The sequence below is a fragment of the Hemitrygon akajei genome, chromosome 17, assembly GCF_048418815.1.
Source record: "Hemitrygon akajei chromosome 17, sHemAka1.3, whole genome shotgun sequence".
NCBI lineage: Eukaryota > Metazoa > Chordata > Chondrichthyes > Myliobatiformes > Dasyatidae > Hemitrygon > Hemitrygon akajei.
The window spans coordinates 63,849,900-63,870,895 of NC_133140.1; the positions used below are offsets into that span (position 1 = coordinate 63,849,900).

Below are 20,996 nucleotides of genomic sequence, written 5' to 3' on the forward strand. Positions count from 1 at the left end.
TACTCGGCTTTTCATGCCGATATTATCGGTCAACGTGCATGTACTCGGATGGAGTGACACGGGGTTTGTGGGTTTGTTTTCTGCCTGCAGATTGCCGAGCTGCCACGGGGTGGCGCACGAACGCAGTCTCCAACACCGCCCCGCAGTGTCCCTGGAATTCTGTGTCCGACGGTCCATTAGGTCCCTTCACATCAGATTTTCCGTGGACGCCGTGGCCTGCAACAAAAGTTCCGGGTGGGAGCGACATGGCGTTACCGGATCCAGGAGGGAATGCGCTGCAAAACGCCATGAAGATGGCGCGGGTCGCCATTCAGCTGGACACGGAGAGCCGGCAGAAGGTAATATAATATCACAGGTGGCAAGGGTTAGATTGTCAGCGAACTGAGCCGGAGGGGCTCCCAGAATAGCACTTGGGCTCGCTTCCACGGGCGGGGAGGGGAGTGGGAGGATCGAGGGGTAGAGAGGAGGAAAGGGGTGCAGTAGGGAGAGAAGGTAGTGTGGAGAGAGGGGACTGAGGGGAAGAGGAGGTAGAGTTGAGGGGAAAGAGGGACTGAGGTGAGGGAGAGGATAGGAGGGATAAAGGGGAGGAGGGAAGAAGGAAGAGATGGAAGGATTGAGGGGCGGTGGTGTCTGGGAGGGCGGGTCGAGGAGAGATAAAGGAGGGAGGTGTAGGGACAGATGGGGGAGGGAGTGTGGGGTAAGGAAGATAGTGGGAGAGCAGATGGAGAAGAGGTGAGGGGGTAGATTGAGTCTGAAGACGCACTGAATAATTTATAAACGGCTTTTACCCTCTGCCGGCAGGTTTCTGAATGGTCCACGAACACTGTCTCATATTTTCCTTTTATTGCACTATTTTTGTAACTGGTAGTAATTTTTATGACTTTGTGTTGTACTGCTCCTACAAGACAACAAATTTCACATCATTTAAGTCAGTGATAATAAATCTGATTCTGAGTAGGTTGTAAGGGATGGAAAACAAGGGGGAAGTGGAGAGGATGAAGGGGTAGAGAGGGTGTGGCGTGTACAAGGCTGATGGGGAAGGATAAAATTGGAGTGGGTGGGTCAGAAATTAAATGTAAGGAATTAAGGACCCTGGAGGTGTGAGGGATTAACAATATAGGAGGTTCTTCACTTTTATGGCAGTTGGTAGTCCAATTTAAAGGTGTATTACTGCCACCAACTGGACTGGAGTGTGGTAAAAAAAAAATTGGGAAATAAAATCTTTACCAGTTCTTTATTAAAAGAAAGCCAAGTTACCCCAAAAAGCCCTATAGATTGTAATAATGAAAGACGATACTGTGAACTAAATTAAAGTTACTCCCATAACTTAAAGTTTTTAAATGAAAACTGTCAATTTCTAAAAGCAGCAAAGCCTGCATTTGATTTCTTTCAATTGTATATGCTGTAATAATATTTGTTGAACAATTTCATAATGCTGACAAAATCTACACAACCCAGAAAGTTGTTTTCCTACAAGATAGAAGGATTACTTAAGCATAGAATGCCCAATTCGAAGTCGTGTCAAAATAATTCATTCCCTTCCTGTTTTACCCCCTTCCCTAAACCCAAACAATTTAAAGGGGTCTCCCCTTATGCCCATTGTCCCACAAATCTTGCCATAACCCCCTAATTCTTAACCCTACCAATCCCTTAGCTTCTGATTTGCTAAATGGAAGGTTTATGTCCTCTGTTGAACTTTCAACAGCTTTCTTAGGTAAAGAACCAACCCACTCATTCCCCTCAACACCTCAATGAGCAGGGATCCATCAGAAGGAAACATCTAAAACAGTACCTCGTATATGAAATAATGTTTGATGAGCTTCCAACAGTAAATCTGACCTACTGCTAGAATGACCTGTTTTAAGACTCAACAAAACTGAAAAGGAATCTGAACAAATTACAGCTTTACATGGACAAAATTCCTCCTGTCAACCTGTAACTGTTACCTGCTCAGTTGAGGAAAAACACCAGACACACAAAATTACCTCTGAAACGGTTTTTATTCAGAGAGGAGTTCGCAGCCCCACGCACTTTGGGCGTAAGGTAGCCAACTCCCAATTTATCGGTTTACAAAGGTCATACTTAAACCCAAAAGCAGGGTACTACATTCACAAATATGGTTACTGATTCGAATTCATCAATTGATTGGCTATTGCATAGCTAAGCATGCGAAATACTCAGAATTAGCAAAGGTTAAAGCGTAATACCTAGAATTAATACTGACACACTTCAAAACACTTGAAATAGGTATCCTCAAAATACTTTGCCAAGCACATTGTCTTGTGGTCGCAGGTTCCCTTTTCCTTGTGGTCTCCACGTCTGGTCTGGCACCTTATTTTAGCTACCTCTCCTTACTTCCCCAATGACCTACCTCTCTCTTGTCCTGTCTACATATTTTGCTACACTTACCCCTCGCCCACCCCCTCTACACGTACCCCTTACCCTCTTCACATTCTCACTCCACCCACTTTAAACCTAAAATGATGGCAACCAATTCTGCTGTATATACTAATAAATGGTTAGTAAGATGTGGCAGGTTGGAGATGTGACGGAAGGAAGAAAGAATAGACCTTGATTACCGGAGCTATGAATCAAATGTCTCCTAAGTAATTAACAGATAGAAAATGGTTTTTTTTCTTTCTTTTTAAATCTTTTTATTAATTTTAAGAAAAACATAGATGAAATATGAATACAAAGCATTTGAGAATACATAATTAATTGTTTAAATAGACAATCAGATATATAATAATCAATATATAAGGCCTCCCAAACTCACAGTATTTATGTAAAAGAAACAGAAAAAGAGAAAAAAAAACAAAAAAGAGGAAAAAAAACTAACCAACATGGGCCATTATATAATGTTAAATACATACAGTAGTGCCAATAACTCCGAACCTCCATCCAAATAATTAAGGATAATAAAAGTAAGGTTTAGGAAAAGACCATTTAACTCATATGAAAATGTTGAATAAATGGTCTCCAAGTATCTTCAAATTTAACTGAAGAATCAAAAACCACGCTTCTAATTTTTTCTAAACTCAAACGAGATAGTTTGAGAGAACCACTGAAATACAGTTGGAGGATTAATTTCTTTCCAATTCAGTAAAATAGATCTTCTAGCCATTAATGTAACAAATGCAATCATTCGTTGAGATGAAGCGGATAAACGGTTATTATCCATCATTGGTAAACCGAAAATTGCAGTTAAAGCGTGCGGTTGGAAATTGATATTTAAAACTCTTGAAATAATATTAAAAATATCTTTCCAATAATTTTGTAAACAAGGACAAGACCAGAACATATGAGTCAATGAAGCAACATCAGAATGACATCTGTCACAGGTTGAATTAACATGAGAATAAAATCGAGCAAGTTTATCCTTAGACATATGAGCTCTATGTACAACCTTAAATTGTATTAGGGCACGTTTAGCACAAATAGAGGACGAATTTACCAATAATAAAATTTTTTCCCATTGCTCAGTGGATATAGGACAATGCAATTCTTCTTGCCATTCCTTCTTAATTTTTTCTGATACATCTGGCTGTAAATTCATAATCATATTATAAATGATAGCTACTAAACCCTTTTGACAAGGATTGAGGGCTAAAATTCTTTCTGTAATGTCCAATGGACATTCTTTCGAAAAAGACTTTAATTCATTATACAAGAAATTTCTGACTTGCAAATATCTAAAAAAATGGGTTTTAGGTAAATTATATTTATTAGATAGCTGTTCAAAGGACATAATGTTATCATCCAAAAACAGATCACGAAAACATGTTATACCTTTTGCTTTCCATAAAAGAAAAGCTTGATCCATAGATGAAGGCCGAAAGAAATAGTTAGATATTATAGGACATGATAAAATAAACTTATTCAAACCAAAAAATTTACGAAATTGAAACCAAATTCATAATGTATATTTGACTATGGGATTAGTTATCTGTTTATTCAATTTGAATAAAGAAAAAGGAAGTGAAGATCCTAAGATTGAAATCAGTGAAAAATCTTGCACAGATTTACATTCCAAATTTACCCATTGTGGGCAAGCAGCTATAGTCAATTCTTGTGTCCAGAATATTAAATACCGTATATTAACTGCCCAATAGTAAAATCTTAAGTTTGGTAGAGCCAAGCCGCCCTCCTTCTTAGGCTTCTGTAAATATTTTTTGCCTAGTCTAGGATTTTTGTTCTGCCACAAATAAGAAGATATTTTAGAGTCAACAGTATCAAAATAAGATTTACGAATAAAAATTGGTAATGCTTGAAATAAATATATAAATTTAGGTAGTTTCATCATCTTAATAGCATTAACTCTGCCAACCAATGACAAAGATAGTGGAGACCACCTAATAGCAAGTTGCTTAATTTGGTCAATTAAAGGTAAAAAATTAGCTTTAAATAAATCTTTATGTTTTTTAGTAATTTTAATACCTAAATAAATAAAATAATCTGTAACAATTTTATATGATAAATGTTTATAAATTGGAACTTGCATATTTAATGGAAATAGTTCACTCTTATTAAAATTCAATTTATAACCAGAAAAGTTACTAAATTGAGCAAGCAAAGAAGAGATAGCAGGAATAGATCTTTCAGGGTCAGATATATATAATAACAAATCATCAGCATATAATGATACCTTATACGTCGTCTCCCCACGGGTAATACCCAGAATATTGGGTGATTCACGAATAGCTATAGCCAAAGGTTCTAAAGCGATATCAAATAGTAAAGGACTTAAAGGACAACCTTGCCTTGTAACACAAAATAACTGAAAAAAAGGGGATCTTTGATTATTGGTAAAAACCGAAGCTAAGGGTTTATGGTATATTAATTTAATCCATGATATAAATTTTGAACTAAAATTAAAATGTTGCATTGTATTAAATAAATATGGCCATTCAACTCTATCAAATGCTTTTTCGGCATCTAAAGAAATGACACATTCTGGTATTTTAGATGAAGAGGTATAAATAATATTAATTAATTTTCTAATGTTAAAAGATGAATAGCGATTTTTAATAAATCCAGTCTGATCTTCAGAACTAATTCGAGGTAATATATTTTCTAATCTAATAGCCAAAATTTTACTAAAAATCTTAAAATCCGTATTCAACAAGGATATAGGCCGATAGGATGCGCATTCAGTAGGGTCTTTATCTTTTTTAAGAATTAAAGAAATAGAAGCTTCATAAAAAGATTGTGGTAATTTGCCTATACTTAATGCATCTTTAAAAATTTTACAAAGCCAAGGAGAAAGTATGGAAGAAAAAGATTTTAAAAATTCTGCAGAAAAACTATCTGGACCAGAAGCTTTACCCGAATTCATTGAAAAAATAGCCTTTTCTATTTCAGACTCCGTAATAGGTGTATCTAAAAATACGCTATCCTCAACAGTTACTTTTGGGATATTCAATTTCCTTAAAAATTCATTTATTATAGCAGAGTCCTTAGTAAATTCTGATTGATATAAGGAATTATAAAAATCTTGAAAGTCTTTATTTATCTCTTTGTGGTTGATCGTCAGAGTACCATATTGTTTACGAATCCTAGTAATCTGTCGTTTATCCGAAACAATTTTCAATTGGTTAGCCAATAATTTACCAGACTTATCTCCATATATATAGAATTGGGTTTTTGATTTAATTAACTGACTTTCAATCGAAGAGGATAATAATAAGCTATGCTCCATTTGAAGTTCCACTCTTTCTTTATAAAGTTCTTTGCTAGGGGTCATTGAATAGATCTTATCAATTGCTTTGATTTTATCAACTAATGTTAATATTTTAGAATTACCGTAGATTTCGCACTACAGAGCGCACCTGATTAAAAGCCGCTGGCTCTAATTTTAGAAAGAAAATCAATTTTGTACTTGTACAAGCCGCACCGGATTTTAGGCCGCAGGTGTCCCATGTTGTAATATGAGATATTTACACAGAAAGATATTACACGTGAGGATTTTTTAACTTTTAATTAAATCCATATGGTAACATAAACAAATACATATTGCAAATGCTTTTTTTCGAACCGTGCCTGTAACGCGGCTACTTTTAAATATACATACGTATCGGTAACACACAAATTACGTTGCGTATACTTTTTTACTGAACAGTGCACGAACAACATTCCAATATCTCCTAACGACTGGTAAAAAATATATATACTGCAGCCTACCAGGAAAAGTTATTGATCGCCTTTAACTTAAAAGCAGCGTTTTCGCTCGGGTCTAATGCCGCTCGCCCCCCACCTTCCCGTTTATCGCAAACCGGTATTTCCCACAAGACGCGGCGAAACCGGATGTGACGTCATAGCATCCCGGGATGTAGTACAGAAAACAAATATACCGGGTACTTAAAACACTTCTAACTTTAACTAGAAAATACTAACAAATGAATTACTAAGCGAAAATATTATAAACTAAATAACTGCCATAAAGGCAGCACAATGCTTTTCTTCGAGTGTTTTCCATGTTGATGAGGGTGAGTACAAATGACTGATTTACAATAATTTAATTGTGAAAGTGCGCTTGATTTATCGTACAATTTCATTGGACCTCTGTGAACTACTCATCAATTTTATTGGTCTACTGTTACGAGGCAAAATGTTTTTGGCAGCATGAAAAAAATCATGCATTAGCCGCACCGTAGTAAAGGCCGCAGTGTTCAAAGCTGTACAAAATGTGGGAAAAAAGTAGCGGCTTATAATCCGACATCTACGGTAGTTCGTTTCCTAACTCCAGCAGAATATGAAATAATCTGTCCACGAATATATGCTTTAAAAGTGTCCCATAAAATTCCACTAGAGATCTCTGCTGTAGAATTTGTTGAGAAAAACAAATCAATTTGTTGTTTAATAAAGTTAACAAAGTCAGAATCCTGCAATAAAACAGGATTGAACCTCCAAAATTTAGCATTAATATATGAATCCGTTATCTTAATAGATAACTTCAGAGGTGCATGATCAGATATGGTAATAGAGTCATATTTACAATCAATAACATCTGTAAGTAAATGGTGATCAATGAAAAAGTAATCAATTCTTGAGTAATTATGATAAACATGGGAGAAGTATGAGAACTCGTTGTCATTAGGGTGTAGAAAACGCCAAATTTCGCAAATAGCTGAATCAATCATAAAAGAGTTGATGAGAGGGTGGCCGATTTATTCAGAAGAATTTGGGTGGGCTTGGATCTATCCATCAAAGGGTTTAAACAACAGTTAAAATCCCCACCCATTATCAATCTATATTGATTCAAATTAGGAAAGGATGTAAATAAGCATTTAAAAAATTCAGGACAATCAGTATTTGGAGCATAAACATTGACTAAAACAACTTTTTGATTAAAAAGTAGACCAGTAATAAGCAAAAATCTACCTTGTGGATCTGAAATTGTTTCATGATGTATAAAAGAAGTTGATGAGTCTATAAAAATGGAAACACCTCTTACATTGGCTTGCGAATTTGAGTGATACTGTTGGCCCTTCCAAAACCTAAAAAAGCATTGACTATCCACCTTCCTTACATGAGTCTCTTGCACAAAGATAACATTGGCATTCATTCTATGGAATACTTTGAATATTTTTTTTTCGTTTGATCGGATTATTTAAACCATTAGTATTCCAAGAAACAAAATTAATATTCCTATCCATATTGACAATATTTATTACAGTTAACACATAAGTTTAAAAAAAAAGTGAACTCATGAACCCGGAAAAAGGAAGTAAGTTCAAGGAGAAACCGGAAGTCATGGCACTGCAACCATTTTTGTAGTTTCATATAAGCCCATGAAATAAAACTAAGCAAAAAGCAAGCAAAAAGAGAAGAAAGAAGAAAAATCCCCCTCCCTCCACCCTCAAAACCCCAGGAAAAAAGCCAAAAAGAGGCAAGCAGGCAATCTAACACTAAAATTACCCCCATGTCTCAAGACGGCAACTCAGACAAAAAAAAAGTTGAAAAAAAATACAAACAACCCACATTATAAGAAAGGGTTGGTATAACAAAAGTTAAAATATAAAATTAGTATTTTATATATATATATAAACAAAAGGGTTAAAAAAATATTAAAATGATAAAACCCATAAATGAATAATACTGGATTGGTATTTTAAGTGAGAGTTTAAAACTTTCAAGCACATCAAAAAGGATGTGACGTTCCAAGCACTAAAGTCTGTCGGGAAGAAGAAACGACATTTTTTTTTAAAATCTTAATATTTAAATGTTAAAAATATAAAAAAGCGTATACAAGCTGAAAAAGAAAAACAAAAAAACCCTAATAAGTTATTTTCAAAGCTAATAGATTAATAATATGGAAAAATAATAAAGTCAAAATAAGCCATGAAAAAAAAGAGCTTTTACCGTGTATAAAAAATACATGTAAGCCATACCCCCCAAAAAAACAAACATCATTCTGTAAAAGATCCAAATCTATAGACTAATTAGTACATTAGTCGACCCGATAGAATGTCATTGTTCCAAAAAGCTTTGAGCATCCGCTGGAGATTTGAACAGCCGAAAAGTTCCGTCATCAAGAGTAACTCTCAAGTGTGCTGGAAATAACAGCGCTTGCTTGCAGCCTTTCTGGTGAATTTTCGACATAACCGATCTAAAAGCCATTCTTGCCCTTAAGACTTCAGGGCTATAATCTTCCAGAATACGAAATTTAAACTCTTGAAAACTGATCATACCCTTTTTCCGGGCCGCCCGAATCAGACGCTCTTTGGTATGAGGGTAATGGATCCGGAGAATTACATGTCGTGGTTTCAAACTTGAATCAGACCGAAAATGGGAGACACGGTGTGCACGGTCGATTATCGGAGAAGAGTCCAGTACATCTGGACCAAAGACATCCATTAGAAATTTAGAGAAGAAAACGGTAAGATCACCGCTCTCAAATTTTTCCGGAATCCCAATTAACCGAAGATTTTGTCTTCGAGAGCGATTTTCAAGATCAGTAATTTTAAATTTATATCGATCCATCTGTTGAGAAGTCGAAGTTTGCTCTTGTTGTAAAGTTTCAATTATACGATCTTTCTTGCGAGCGGCTTCTTCAAGAGCCAAAATACTTGCTTGTTGTTTTTGTGATTCCAGTGTAAGTGTTTGGAGTTTTTCTTCGAATGACTTTAAACGCTCATCAAACGCAAAGAGCTGTACAGTTATTTTTTTCTCCAGTCCTTCAAATTTGTCTTCTATAAGCTTCACAATTGTTTCTAAAGTTATCGGTTCTTTCATCTGTTTCAATTCTTTTGTTTTAGACATTTCAGCAAGTTGAAAATAATTCAAATAGTTAAAAAGAAAAATTCTGTATGTTTAGACCCCTTTAGAATAAGTATAAAAAGATCATTTAAGGGGTGTTTGTAGGGTAAAAAGACGTAAAAGGTTTGGAGCAAAGCCTAAAAGCGGTTTACTCCATAAGCGCCATCTTGAGACCTCCCAGAAAATGTTTTAATTTAGAAGTAAATGTCATCCTACAATATGTTTAAGAATTTGCTAAGGCAGTTATTTCAATGAAATGGAGTAACTCCATTGTAAAGCAAAGCCATTGTTAAAAATAATTTAGAGACTAAAGTTTTCTGTGAGGTAATCAAATTCTCAGGAAATAGGCAAAAAAAACTATTTGTGCTGTCACCTGAAATACTGGCAGAGATTCTCTGTGCATTTTATGATTGTGTGTGTTAAACATTTGTAAATCTCTTTTCTCAAGTCTTGTTGGGAGTGTGATTGCTTTGTCTCCAGCTCTGGACATCTTGCCCATCAGTTTTGCACTGGGGGTAATTCAATGTGTGGCCATTTGAAATAAAGGTAAAATAGATTCAAGGTGCATTTATTATTAAAATATGTATGCAGTATACAACCCTGAGATTCGACTTCCCACAGGCAACCAAGAAACAAAGAGACACCACGGAACCCATTCAAAGAAAACATCAAACACCCAACGCGCAAAAAAAGGAACAAATTTCGCCAACGGCAAAAAGCAAGCATAAAAAACACAGGATATAAAACATCAAACCACAGAGTCATTGAAACAGTCTAGGAATGTTCAGTTTAGTTTTGTTCAATTCAAGTTAGCACTGTGTTGTTCGTTGACGACAGGCCGCAGAGCCAGTTCGCCCTGATCAAAATAACACAAAATAGGAATAAAAAAACAGAAGAAACCAGAAACACATCTTAATATGAACTACGGAGTCTAAGCCACAAACCACGTCAATTAAACGTTGCCCAAGACCAAAGACTGGCAGCATCGAGGGAGAGGGAGGGGGAGAGAGAGAGAGAGAGAGAAAGAGAAGTCAAATACTGGAAATACTGATAAAACGCATGAATTGTTTTTCGTTTTTAATCCTGGCACAATCAATTAGGAGAATGAATGCTGTTGAGAAAGAATGATGAAATGTTAAAATCCTCACATGCAAGACTTGATAAGCTTAAGTTCTAATAGATCTGTTTGACAGATGGATTAGGGAAAAGGAAACAAAGGGTTAGGAGGAAAAATCATGGCCCTGGGAAGCCTGAGACTTCACAAACCAGATGTACTTCACTGGATTTGTGAATGAATTATCTAATTTGTGGAATGGCAATCTGTCTAATCTGAAGCAAGACACAGAAAATGCTGGAGGAACTTAGCAGGTCAGGCAGCATCTTTGAAAAAAAGTACATGGACAACGTTTCGGGCTGAGACCCTTCTTCAGGACTGAGAAGGAAGACAGAAGATGCCAGAATGAAAAGGTGGGGGGAGGAAAGGAGGTGAGCTGCAAGGTGATAGGTGAAGCCAGGTAGGTGGGAAAGGTCAAGGACTGGAGAAGAAATATTATGATAGGAGAGGAGAGTAGACAAAGGGAGGAAGTGACCTGGGGGCAGGTGAGAAGAAGAGAAAGGTCAGAGTGGGGAATTGGTTGGGGGGGGGGGGGAGTTGTTCACCGGAAGGAGAAATCAACATTCATGCCATCATGTTGGCAGCCACCTAGGCAGAATCTAAGGAGTTGCTCCTACACATTGAGGGTGGCCTTATCTTGGGAAAAGAGGAGCCCGTGGATCGACACATCAGAACGGGAATGGGAATCGTAATGAAAATGTTTGGTTACCGAGATGTCCTGCTTGTGTCTGATGGCCACAATCTAATCTTGTCTAAAGATATTACAATGTATTGATCCTTCAACTCCTGGGATAATAAAAACAAGGAGGAAAGTGTTGCTAAATGCAGTGAAATAAATGATTTAAAAAATTGGAAGAGTGGTCTGCAATCAGTACAAGTTTTGCAAATGACTCTATTGATTATCAATATAACAGCTATGTTACTCATAGTAACAGACCATGTTATTGGGGAAGTCAGGGCTCGTCTGTGAGTCTTGGAGGCCCGAGGCTCTTCTTGAGTTGAAACACTATGTGTGTGAGGGATGAAGAGGGCTTGTTCTGCTTTCTTCTGAGCTTTGTAGTTGTGCTAAATTGGTGCTGGAATGTGTGGTGACACTTGCAGGCTGCCCCCAGCGCATCCGTGTTAATGCAAACAACACATGTTTCAATGAACACGTGATGGATTGAATCTGAATGTGGATTATTTTGGGAATTATTATTGAAATAAATATACATTTAAGTACCAGGGTAGTTTTGTTCCTAGTTGAAAATGGTCATTGAGTCTATGTGTATTGAGTGAGTGCATTTTTACTGGGGGAAGTGTTGTTTAAAGATGAACTGTTCTGATAATAGGGCAAAGACAGAACACCTGGTAACTCATTCGAGATTCGGTTTGAAAGGGAAAACTTTAACTATGAGAATCCCTGCAGCACAAGTGAACCTGTGATCTCTATCTCAGAGGCCGAATTTGGAACGTCTTTCAACAGGGTGATCCTTCACAAGGCCCTGATGGAGTACCTGGTAGGGCTCTGAAATCCTGTGCCAACCAACTGGCAGGTGCATTTTAAAACATTTTTAATCTTTCATTGCTACAGTCTGAAGTTCCCACCTGCTTCAAAAGGGCAACAATCATGCCAGTGCACAGGAAGAGCGGGGGAGCTACCTTAACGACGATCGTCCAGTAACGCATCTGCGGTGATGAAATGCTTTGAGAGATTGATTATGGCTAGAATCAACTCTTGCCTAAGCAAGGACCTGAACCCACTGCAATTTGCCTATCTCCACAATAGGTCTACAGTGGATGCAGTCTCATTGGCTTGTCAAGTGTTCTTGGATCACCTGCATAATACTAATATGTCAGGCTACTGTTCATTGACTACAGCTCGGAGTTTACCACAATCTTTCCTGCAGTTCTCATCAAACTGTGCAGCTCCAAAACCTGGGCCTCTGTACCTCCCTCTGCAACTGGATCCTTGCCTTCCTCACTGGAAGACCACAGTCTGTGTGGATTGGAAGTAACGTCTCCACCTCAATGATAATTACTACTGGTGCACCACAAGGATGTGTGCTGAGCCGACTGCTCCACTCTCTCTACACCCATGACTGTGTGGCTAGGCAGAATTCAAATGACATCTATTAATTTGCCGACAGCACAGTTATTGTTGGCAGAATTTCAGATGGTGATGAGAAAGCATATAAGAGAGAGAGATCAGCTGGCTGGGTGGTCAATGATTAATAGATGCACCTTTGGCAGCAATTACAGTCTTGAGTCTGTGTACATAGGTCTGTAGCAGCTTTGCACGTCTGGACGCTATAATTTTTCCCTACTCTTCACAAAACTGCTCAAGCTTTGTCAGATTGCATGGGGATTCTGTGTGAACAGTCCTTTTCAAGTCCAGCCACAAATTTTCATTTGGATTGAGGTCTGAATTCTGACTTGGTCACTCCAGGACATTAACTTTGTTGTTTTTAAGTCAATTCATGTGTAGCTTTGGCTTTAAGCCTGGGGTCATTGTCTTGCTGGAAAACGAATCTTCTCTCAAGTTACAACTTTCTTGCAGACTGCATCAGGTTTTCCTCCAGGATTTCCCTGTATTTTGTTGCATTCATTTTGCCTCTACTTTCACAAGCCTTCGAGGGCTTGCTACAGTGCAGCATCTCCACAGCATGATGCAGCTACCACCATTCTTCATGGTAGGCACGGTGTGTTTTTGATGATGTGTGGTGTTTGGCTTACACCAAACATAGCGTTTAGTCTGATGGCCAAAAAACTCAATTTTGGTTTCATCAGACCATTGAACCTTCTACCAGCCGATTTTAGTCTCCTACATTGCTACTAGTAAATTCTAGCCAAGATTTTTGTGAGTGTTTTCAACAGTGGCTTTCTCTTTGCCACGCTCCCAAAAGCTGCTACTGGTGAAGCACCCAGGCAACAGTTGTATGTGCAGACTCTCCCATCTCAGCCATTGAAGCTTGTAACTCCTCCAGAGCTGTCACAGGCTTCTTGGTGGTCTCCCTCACTACTCCCCTTCTTCTACGGTCACTCAGTTTTTGAGGATGGCCTGCTTTCGGCAGATTTACAGCTGTGCGATATTCCTTCCATTTCTTGATGATTGACTTAACTGTACTCCAAGGGATATTCAGTAACTTGGAAATTTTCTTGTCCCCATCTCCTGAATTGTGCTTTTCAATAACCTTTTCACAGAGTTGCTTGGAGTGTGCTTTTGTCTTCATGGTGTAGTTTTTGCCAGGATACTGACTCACCAGATACAGTTGTATTTTTATTACAGTCAGTTGAAACACCTTGACTGTACACATTGATCTCCATTTAACTAAGTATGTGATTTCTGAAACCAATTGGCTGCACCACTAATGATTTGGTGTGCCTTATAAAAAGAGGTGAATACTTCAGCAATCAATTATTTTGTGTTTTTATTTATAATTTTTTGAGATCACCTTGACATGAGAAAGTATTTTTCTGTAGATTAGATTAAAAAAAAGCCAAATTAGATTCACTGGGATTCAGTGTTGTAAAACAATTAAACATGAAAACTTCCAAAGGGGGTGAATACTTTCTATAGGTACTGAATTTCAATGTTTTCTACTTCTGACATCAGGTGACTGAACTGAGATATTAACTCTGTTTCTCTTTCCACAGATACTGGCTGACTATTAACACTGTCACCATTTTCTCATTTCAGTCCAGAATTCCAGGGTCTACACTATTTTACCTCATTTACCCATTCTGGTTGGATTATTGATCCATTTTCTTTTCTTATTGACAGGAAGCTTATTGTGAATACCTTAAAAGTATACACTTTATATCACAAGCTTTAATAGAAGATGCCCAAATGAAAGGTAATGTTGTCTTCTCTGTACACATTTTCTATACACAGTACACATTTCTGCATACTTCTGAGTTAAGGTTTTGCCTCCTTATTAAGATCAGCACCAAGTTCTAGGGTAACACATATAAGAATCTGCAGGAATTCAGCAGGTCAGGCAGCATCTATAGAAGGCAATAAACATAATTTCTCATGTTTTTTATAAATAGTCAATGTTTTGGGCTAAGATCCTTCCTCAGGGCTGGAAAAGAAGATGAAAAAAGCCCATTCACCTCTCCCCTCACCTGCATTCAGAGCTCCAAATAGTCCTTTCAGGTAAGGCAACACTGCCTGCAAATTTGTTGAGGTTGTCTGCTGTATTGGTGATACCCTACGTAAATTGGGGTATCGCTTTGTCGAGCACCTTCGCTCCATCTGCAACAAGCAGTATATCCTGCGGGCCACCCATTTTAATTCCAATCCACATTCCCATTCTGATGTGGCCTCCATAAAAGGGCAGCCTTCTAGTCTAAAAGATTAAATCTCTAACCAGGTAACTTGATTTCTTTCTGTATCAGTTGTCCATCTGTGATAGTGGCTCAGCCTGTTTGCTTTCCCATTGTTTGTATTGCTTTATTCCCTCTGGTAATGCAAGGCAGGTGTTACTGCTCTGCATTTTTCAAACAGCACATTCTTTTATCAGTGTTCTTCCATTCACTCACTGTCCAGATAACCTTATCCGTGTGGTCATCCCAGCTTACCCTAATAGAGACATTCCCCTTCCCACCCTCCCTTGCAGCTTCTTTTGTTTCTTTCCCAATTCTGACTAAGGATCTTCCACCTGAATGCTTAACTCTGTTTCTGCTCCCATGAATGTGACCTTATTTGATGAGTATTTTCAGCTTTGATGGCTTTGCTGATACAAGATAGGTGGAGGAGCAGGTAGTGTTGAGGAAGCAGGAAGTCTGTAGAAGGACTTTGAGTGATAGGGAGAATGGGTAAAGATGACAGATGGAGTACAGTGTAGGGGAGTGTATGGTCGTGCACTTTGGTAGTAGGAATAAAGGCTTTTTTTCTGAGTGGGGAGCAAATTCAGAAATCAGAGGTGCAAAGGGACTTCGGAATCCTTGTGCCGGAGTTTGGAGTTGTTGGTAAGGAAGGCAAATGCAATGTTGACATTCATTTCAAGAGGAATAGAATATAAAAGCAAGTTTGTAATGCTGAGGCTTTTGTTAAGGGATTGGTCAGACTGCACTTGGAGTATTGTGAGCAGTTTTATGCCCTTATCTAAGAAACGATGTGCTGGCATTAAGGACCATCCAGAGGAGGTTATCAAGAATTATCCTGGAAGTGAAAGGGTTAACATAGGAGGAGCACTTGATGGCTCTAAGCCTATACATGCTGGAATTCAAAAGAAGGAGAAGGGGAGTCCAGGACCTGAGGGGGGCACCACCTCAGGGTAAAAGGATATCCCTTTATTACAGAGATGAGGAGGAATTTCTTTAGAATCTGTGAATCTGTGGAATTCATTGCTGCAGTTGCCTATGGAGGCCAAGTCATTGGGTATATTTAAAGAGGAGTTTGTTATGTTCTTAATTCATAAGAGTGTCAAAGGTTACAGGGAGAAAGCAGGAGAATTGGGTTGAGAGGGGTCATAAATAAGCCATGATGGAATGGTGGAGTAGACTTGATGAGCTATATGGCCTAATTCTGCTCCTATGTGTTGTGGTCTTTCTGTTTTTACTAAAGTCAATGCTGCGTTGATTGCAGATGAGAAGGAGCTGGTAACACCCGAAGTGCAGAAAATGCTGAAGTTGGCTGATCAATGCTTAGAAAGGATTAAAACCACAGCTGCTAAACTTGGTGAGTACTTGTACTTGATAGTTTGTGGTGGAGTAGTTAGTTGTTTTTCAGGAACAGAACAGCTTCATCTAGAGTTGTGAATGTTTTCCAGGTAAGTAAAATCATTAATGAAGTTGACTTGTTGACTTCATTAACTTTGCCTCCAACTTTCACCCTGCCCTCAAATTTACCTGGTCCATTTCCAACACCTCCCTCCCCTTTCTTGATCTTTCTGTCTCCATCTCTGGAGACGGCTTATCTACTGATATCTACTATAAGCCTACAGACTCTCACAGCTACCTGGACTATTCCTCTTCCCACCCTGTCTCTTGCAAAAATGCTATCCCCTTCTCACAATTCCTCCGTCTCCGCCGCATCTGCTCTCAGGATGAGGCTTTTCATTCCAGGACTAAGGACATGTCTTCCTTTTTTAATCAAAGGGGCTTCCCTTCTTCTATCATCAACTCTGCTCTCAAACGCATCTCTCACATTTCACGCACATCTGCCCTCACCCCATCCGCCCACCACCCCACTCGGGATAGGGTTCCCTTGTCCTCACCTACCACCCCACCAGCCTCCAGGTCAAACGTATAATTCTCCGTAACTTCCGCCACCTCCAACGGGATCCCACTACCAAGCATATCTTTCCCCCCCTTTTTGCTTTCCGCAGGGATCGCTCCCTACGGGACTCCCTTGTCCACTCGTCCCCCACATCCCTTCCCACCGATCTCCCTCCTGGCACTTATCCTTGTAAGCGGAACAAGTGCTACACCTGCCCTTACACTTCCTCCCTTACCACCATTCAGGGCCCCAGACAGTCCTTCCAGGTGAGGGGACACTTCACCTGTGAGTCGTCTGGTGTGGTATACTGCGTCTGGTGCTCCCGGTGTGGCCTTTTATATATTGGTGAGACCCGACGCAGACTGGGAGACCGTTTTGCTGAACACCTACGCTCGGTCCGCTGGAGAAAGCAGAATCTCCCAGTGGCCACACATTTTAATTCCACGTCCCATTCCTATTCTGATATGTCTATCCATGGCCTCCCTACTGTCAAGATGAAGCCACACTCAGGCTGGAGGAACAACACTTTATATACTGGCTGGGTAGCCTCCAACCTGATGGCATGAACATTGACTTCTCTAACTTCTGTTAATGCCCCTCCTCCCCTTCTTACAATCCCTGACAATATTTAGCTGTTTGTTTTTTTTTCTCTCTCTCTGCCCATCACTCTGCCCGTTCTCCATCTCCCTCTGGAGCTCCCCCCACCTTTCTTTCTCCCGAGGCCTCCTGTCCCATGATCCTTTCCCTTCTCCAGCTCTGTATCACTTTCACCAATCACCTTTCCCGCTCTCAGCTTCATCCCACCCCCTCCGGTCTTCTATCATTTCGCATTTCCCCCTCCCCCCACTACTTTCAAATCTCTTACTATCTTTCCTTTCGGTTAGTCTTGACGAAGGGTCTCGGCCCGAAACGTCGACAGCGCTTCTCCCTATAGATGCTGCCTGGCCTGCTGTGTTCCACCAGCATTTTGTGTGTGTTGCTTGACTTTATTTACAGTTTTTGATAAAGTAGCTGAGCTTACAATGTCCCAGGCAGACGGAGTGCAAATACAGTATTCTGTTTACAAAATTGCAAGCTGTGGATTTGCAGCCCATTGATGTTTGCTCTTTACAAGAGTTTAGGTGGAGTGCCGGAGTGTGATCGTCGAGGACTGAAATACATTCCAGAAACTTGTAACTAAAAGCAGTGATTAAAGAGCAAGAGAATTGCACTGAGATAGGGAAGGGAATGCCAAAATAATGATAAATATAGATAAAGCTAAGGATTTGTTTTATTTGTCTCATGTATATGGAAGCATAGAGTGAAATTTGCGTCAACGACCAACACAACCAAAGGTGTGCTGGGGGCAGCCCGCAAGTGCTTCCTGCACCAACAGAGCATGCCCACAACTTATTAACCCTTACTGATACATCCTTGAAATGAGGGAAGAAAACAGAGCACCTGGAGGAAACCCATGCTGACCCAGGGAGACCATACAAACTCCGCACAGGCAGCAGGGAATGGAGCTCTAATCGGTGATTGCGAAGTGTCATGCTAGGTTTAAACTTAAATAAGATATTTTAAGATGGAGTGAGCAGTTAGTGTCAGCCAGCAGTGGGAAAGACAAATAATAAGCTGCGCTTGATGTGAGATAGGGCACACCTTGGATGGAAGGTGAAGAAATGGAAGTCATCCAGGAAGCTATAGAATTTGGACATGGGGAGATGAAAGCCTTCCAGAAGATGGGTCTCGACCCAAGACGTTAACTGTACATTTTCCTCCATAGACGCTGCTTGTCCTGCTGAGTTCCTCCAGTGCCTTGTGTGTAGTTGGATGAAAGCTTCTGTGAATGATGGATTGGGACAGCCGATAAGTGATGTTGAAGGGGGATACTTCTGCTGATGGAAGCTTATGAAGAATCTCTTAAACCGTTTGGGCATTTATGGCGAGAGGTCAGTCAGATGGGTCAGGAGCGTGGGCCAGTTGTGCAGCTGGAGACAGAGTCAGGAATATTGGCCAGATGTATGTCCAAAGCTGGAGTTTGGTATGTGGCCAGAGCTGGAGAACAGGACTCTGTATGTGACAGATGCTGGTCTCCATTCTTCGTGGTGACCCCATTACTAGATCAGTGTTCTGTGAAACCTGTGTGGTTGCCGGTTTACCCTCCTGTGGTGTGACTGTCACTAGAGAAACTGCTGGATCTGAAAGTCTTTATTCATCACTCCAAGCAAGCATTCTCTAGCAGACCCTCTTGGGAGAGTCTCCCAATCTCAAAGTACGTCAAGATTTTATACTCTCAAATGATAATAGTAGGAGATTCAATACAACTTCATCATTTACTTCAATAATTTATATCTGACAAATGGTTCCATTCAGCTACATCTTGGCAGTAGAAACAAATTTTAACTGATAAGACACCTTTGAGTGTTTAAACACCTTCGTATGGACAAACTAATTCAGACGGATGGTCTAAAACTTTACAATGATAGCGAACTAGATGTCCAAGATTCATGTTATAAGGGCTGGCTCTCTGAGTGTATAAACTTTCAAACTATTTATAGAGCAAGTATGCTTGTGACCATGTTTGATAAGCTAAGTGACAAAACTTAGTCTGGTATGACTACCTTGCTTGATCTCTGGATGAAAGGTTCAACATAACAGTAGGTATCTTGTTTGATGTAGGCCAATTAACATAGCTCCATTGCTTGAGTTTGGCTGATGTAGATGAGAACATCTGCTGATCATCTCAGGTTACAAACTGTATCCTGAGCAGCCTGTCCCCTATGATGAGCCAGCAGACTGTGATCTGTAGACAGCTTTTCATTTCAAAACTGATTGCAACTTTTACTATACATTTCAACAAATGTTATTGTTGAAGACTGGTTGGTTTTTGTTTGCCTTAATACCTACTACCTGATGCTGTAACCCTTAAAAGATGTGCCATGTCTGATGTTAAAAGACACCTCGTGCAGGTAGCTTCCACTCCATGATCTCAACAGTGACAGAACTGAACATTGCTCAGCTGTCACAGCTCATTGACTCAAATACTTTGGCACAGCAGTAGCAGAAAGGAGTCTTTGCATAAGGAGCACACCACCTCACAAGCTATCCACGTCAGTCATCCTGCCCCAAATATAGAAGTGCCTGCATTTCCCATACTGGCCTTCTCAGTCATCTGAGATCCCCTAAAACTGGAATAGAAGTAAGTCACTCTCAATCCCAAGGGACTGCCTAAGAAGATGTTTCAGATGTGCGCGGATTAGAAAATCATACTAAAAGTGGTTTTACCAGTTCAACCTTCTCCATTTATTTTGTTAGCAAGATACTGCCACATTTTCTGCTATTGTTATGGTTTATTTATTTTGTATATATAAAAAGAGGAAGATAATCCTGCAGGGAACAGCTGATGTGTTTCATTGTTGTTTGATGTTATGTCTCAAAGGTGAAGTGGAAAGGCAGCCTGCAGCAAGCCAGGTCACAAAGCCCTCATATACTCCAAGTCATCGAAGAGTCGCCTCAGATGGGGGAAGCACTACTACATCACTTTTACCTCCTGAAGTCTTCCAAAAGAAGCAAATTCCGGAAACACTAATAACAAAAAGGTTAGAATAATGAATTTAAAGAGCAAATGTATGCTATTATTCAAATGAAAGTAGGTCAAGGATGGGAATTATGTTGTTTCCACTATCCATGTTCCCATTCTCTAGTTAGCAGAACAGAATGTCAAAATGCCAAGGCTATATTAATACATTCAATAAAAATACAGTATGTTGTCTGGTTTATATTGCCATCAGACTCTTAAATATTACCCAATGTTTGACAGTGAGTTTGTGTGCCCCAGGATCATATGGTATTTCCTCTGCCTTTGGATAGAATAAAAAACATTTTGTCTCCCCCACTCCCCGAACAACTGTCCAAATACAGCCTCTTTTCCAATTATGTGGCCTCCTGTAAACTGTTCATAACCTGGATAGTTCATAAGTCAGAACCGAGGCCATGAATGAAGTTGCCAGACAACAGAAAAGCTGCAGGCCCATAGCAACTGGCAAACCCGTCCTACCCGTCTCCAACCACTCTGAAATGTGTACGGGCTGTATATAAGTAGGGTAAGTTTTAATGTGATCTGCAATTCAGTCCTTGGATTCGCAGCTACATTCTTCAATCAATGCAGCACCTGACACGTCGTCTCATTCAGATTTGAACAACTTGGAAAACTGGTTCTTGAAGTCCAGTAAAGTGTTGTAGTTCAAGAATTATCCTGAAGTTCATTTCAAATCCTAATTTTTGTTAGTAAATATTTCAAAGAATATAAGGAGGCTGTTAACTGTGCTTCAACATTTAGCAAATCGTTAGGTCCAAACATTCTCTGGAAGTTTTTAAGAGTGTCAAAGCCTTCTAGCTGCTGCTAGATCTGAGAAGTTTACCCCTTTTCTGATAGAT

The 20,996-nt window shown here is 39.4% G+C and overlaps 1 protein-coding gene across 1 annotated transcript in view; it reads left to right on the forward strand.

The window, feature by feature from the left end:
- Positions 1–228: 228 nt before the first annotated feature.
- Positions 229–20,996, forward strand: part of vps9d1 (VPS9 domain containing 1) — a 76,444-nt gene continuing 55,676 nt past the window's right edge. Inside the window, exons 1-4 of the mRNA XM_073070294.1 lie at positions 229–338; positions 14,136–14,208; positions 15,945–16,037; positions 19,999–20,158. Coding sequence (XP_072926395.1) covers positions 246–338; positions 14,136–14,208; positions 15,945–16,037; positions 19,999–20,158 — 419 coding nt within the window. The 5' untranslated portion in view covers positions 229–245. The remainder of the gene's footprint in view (positions 339–14,135; positions 14,209–15,944; positions 16,038–19,998; positions 20,159–20,996) is intronic.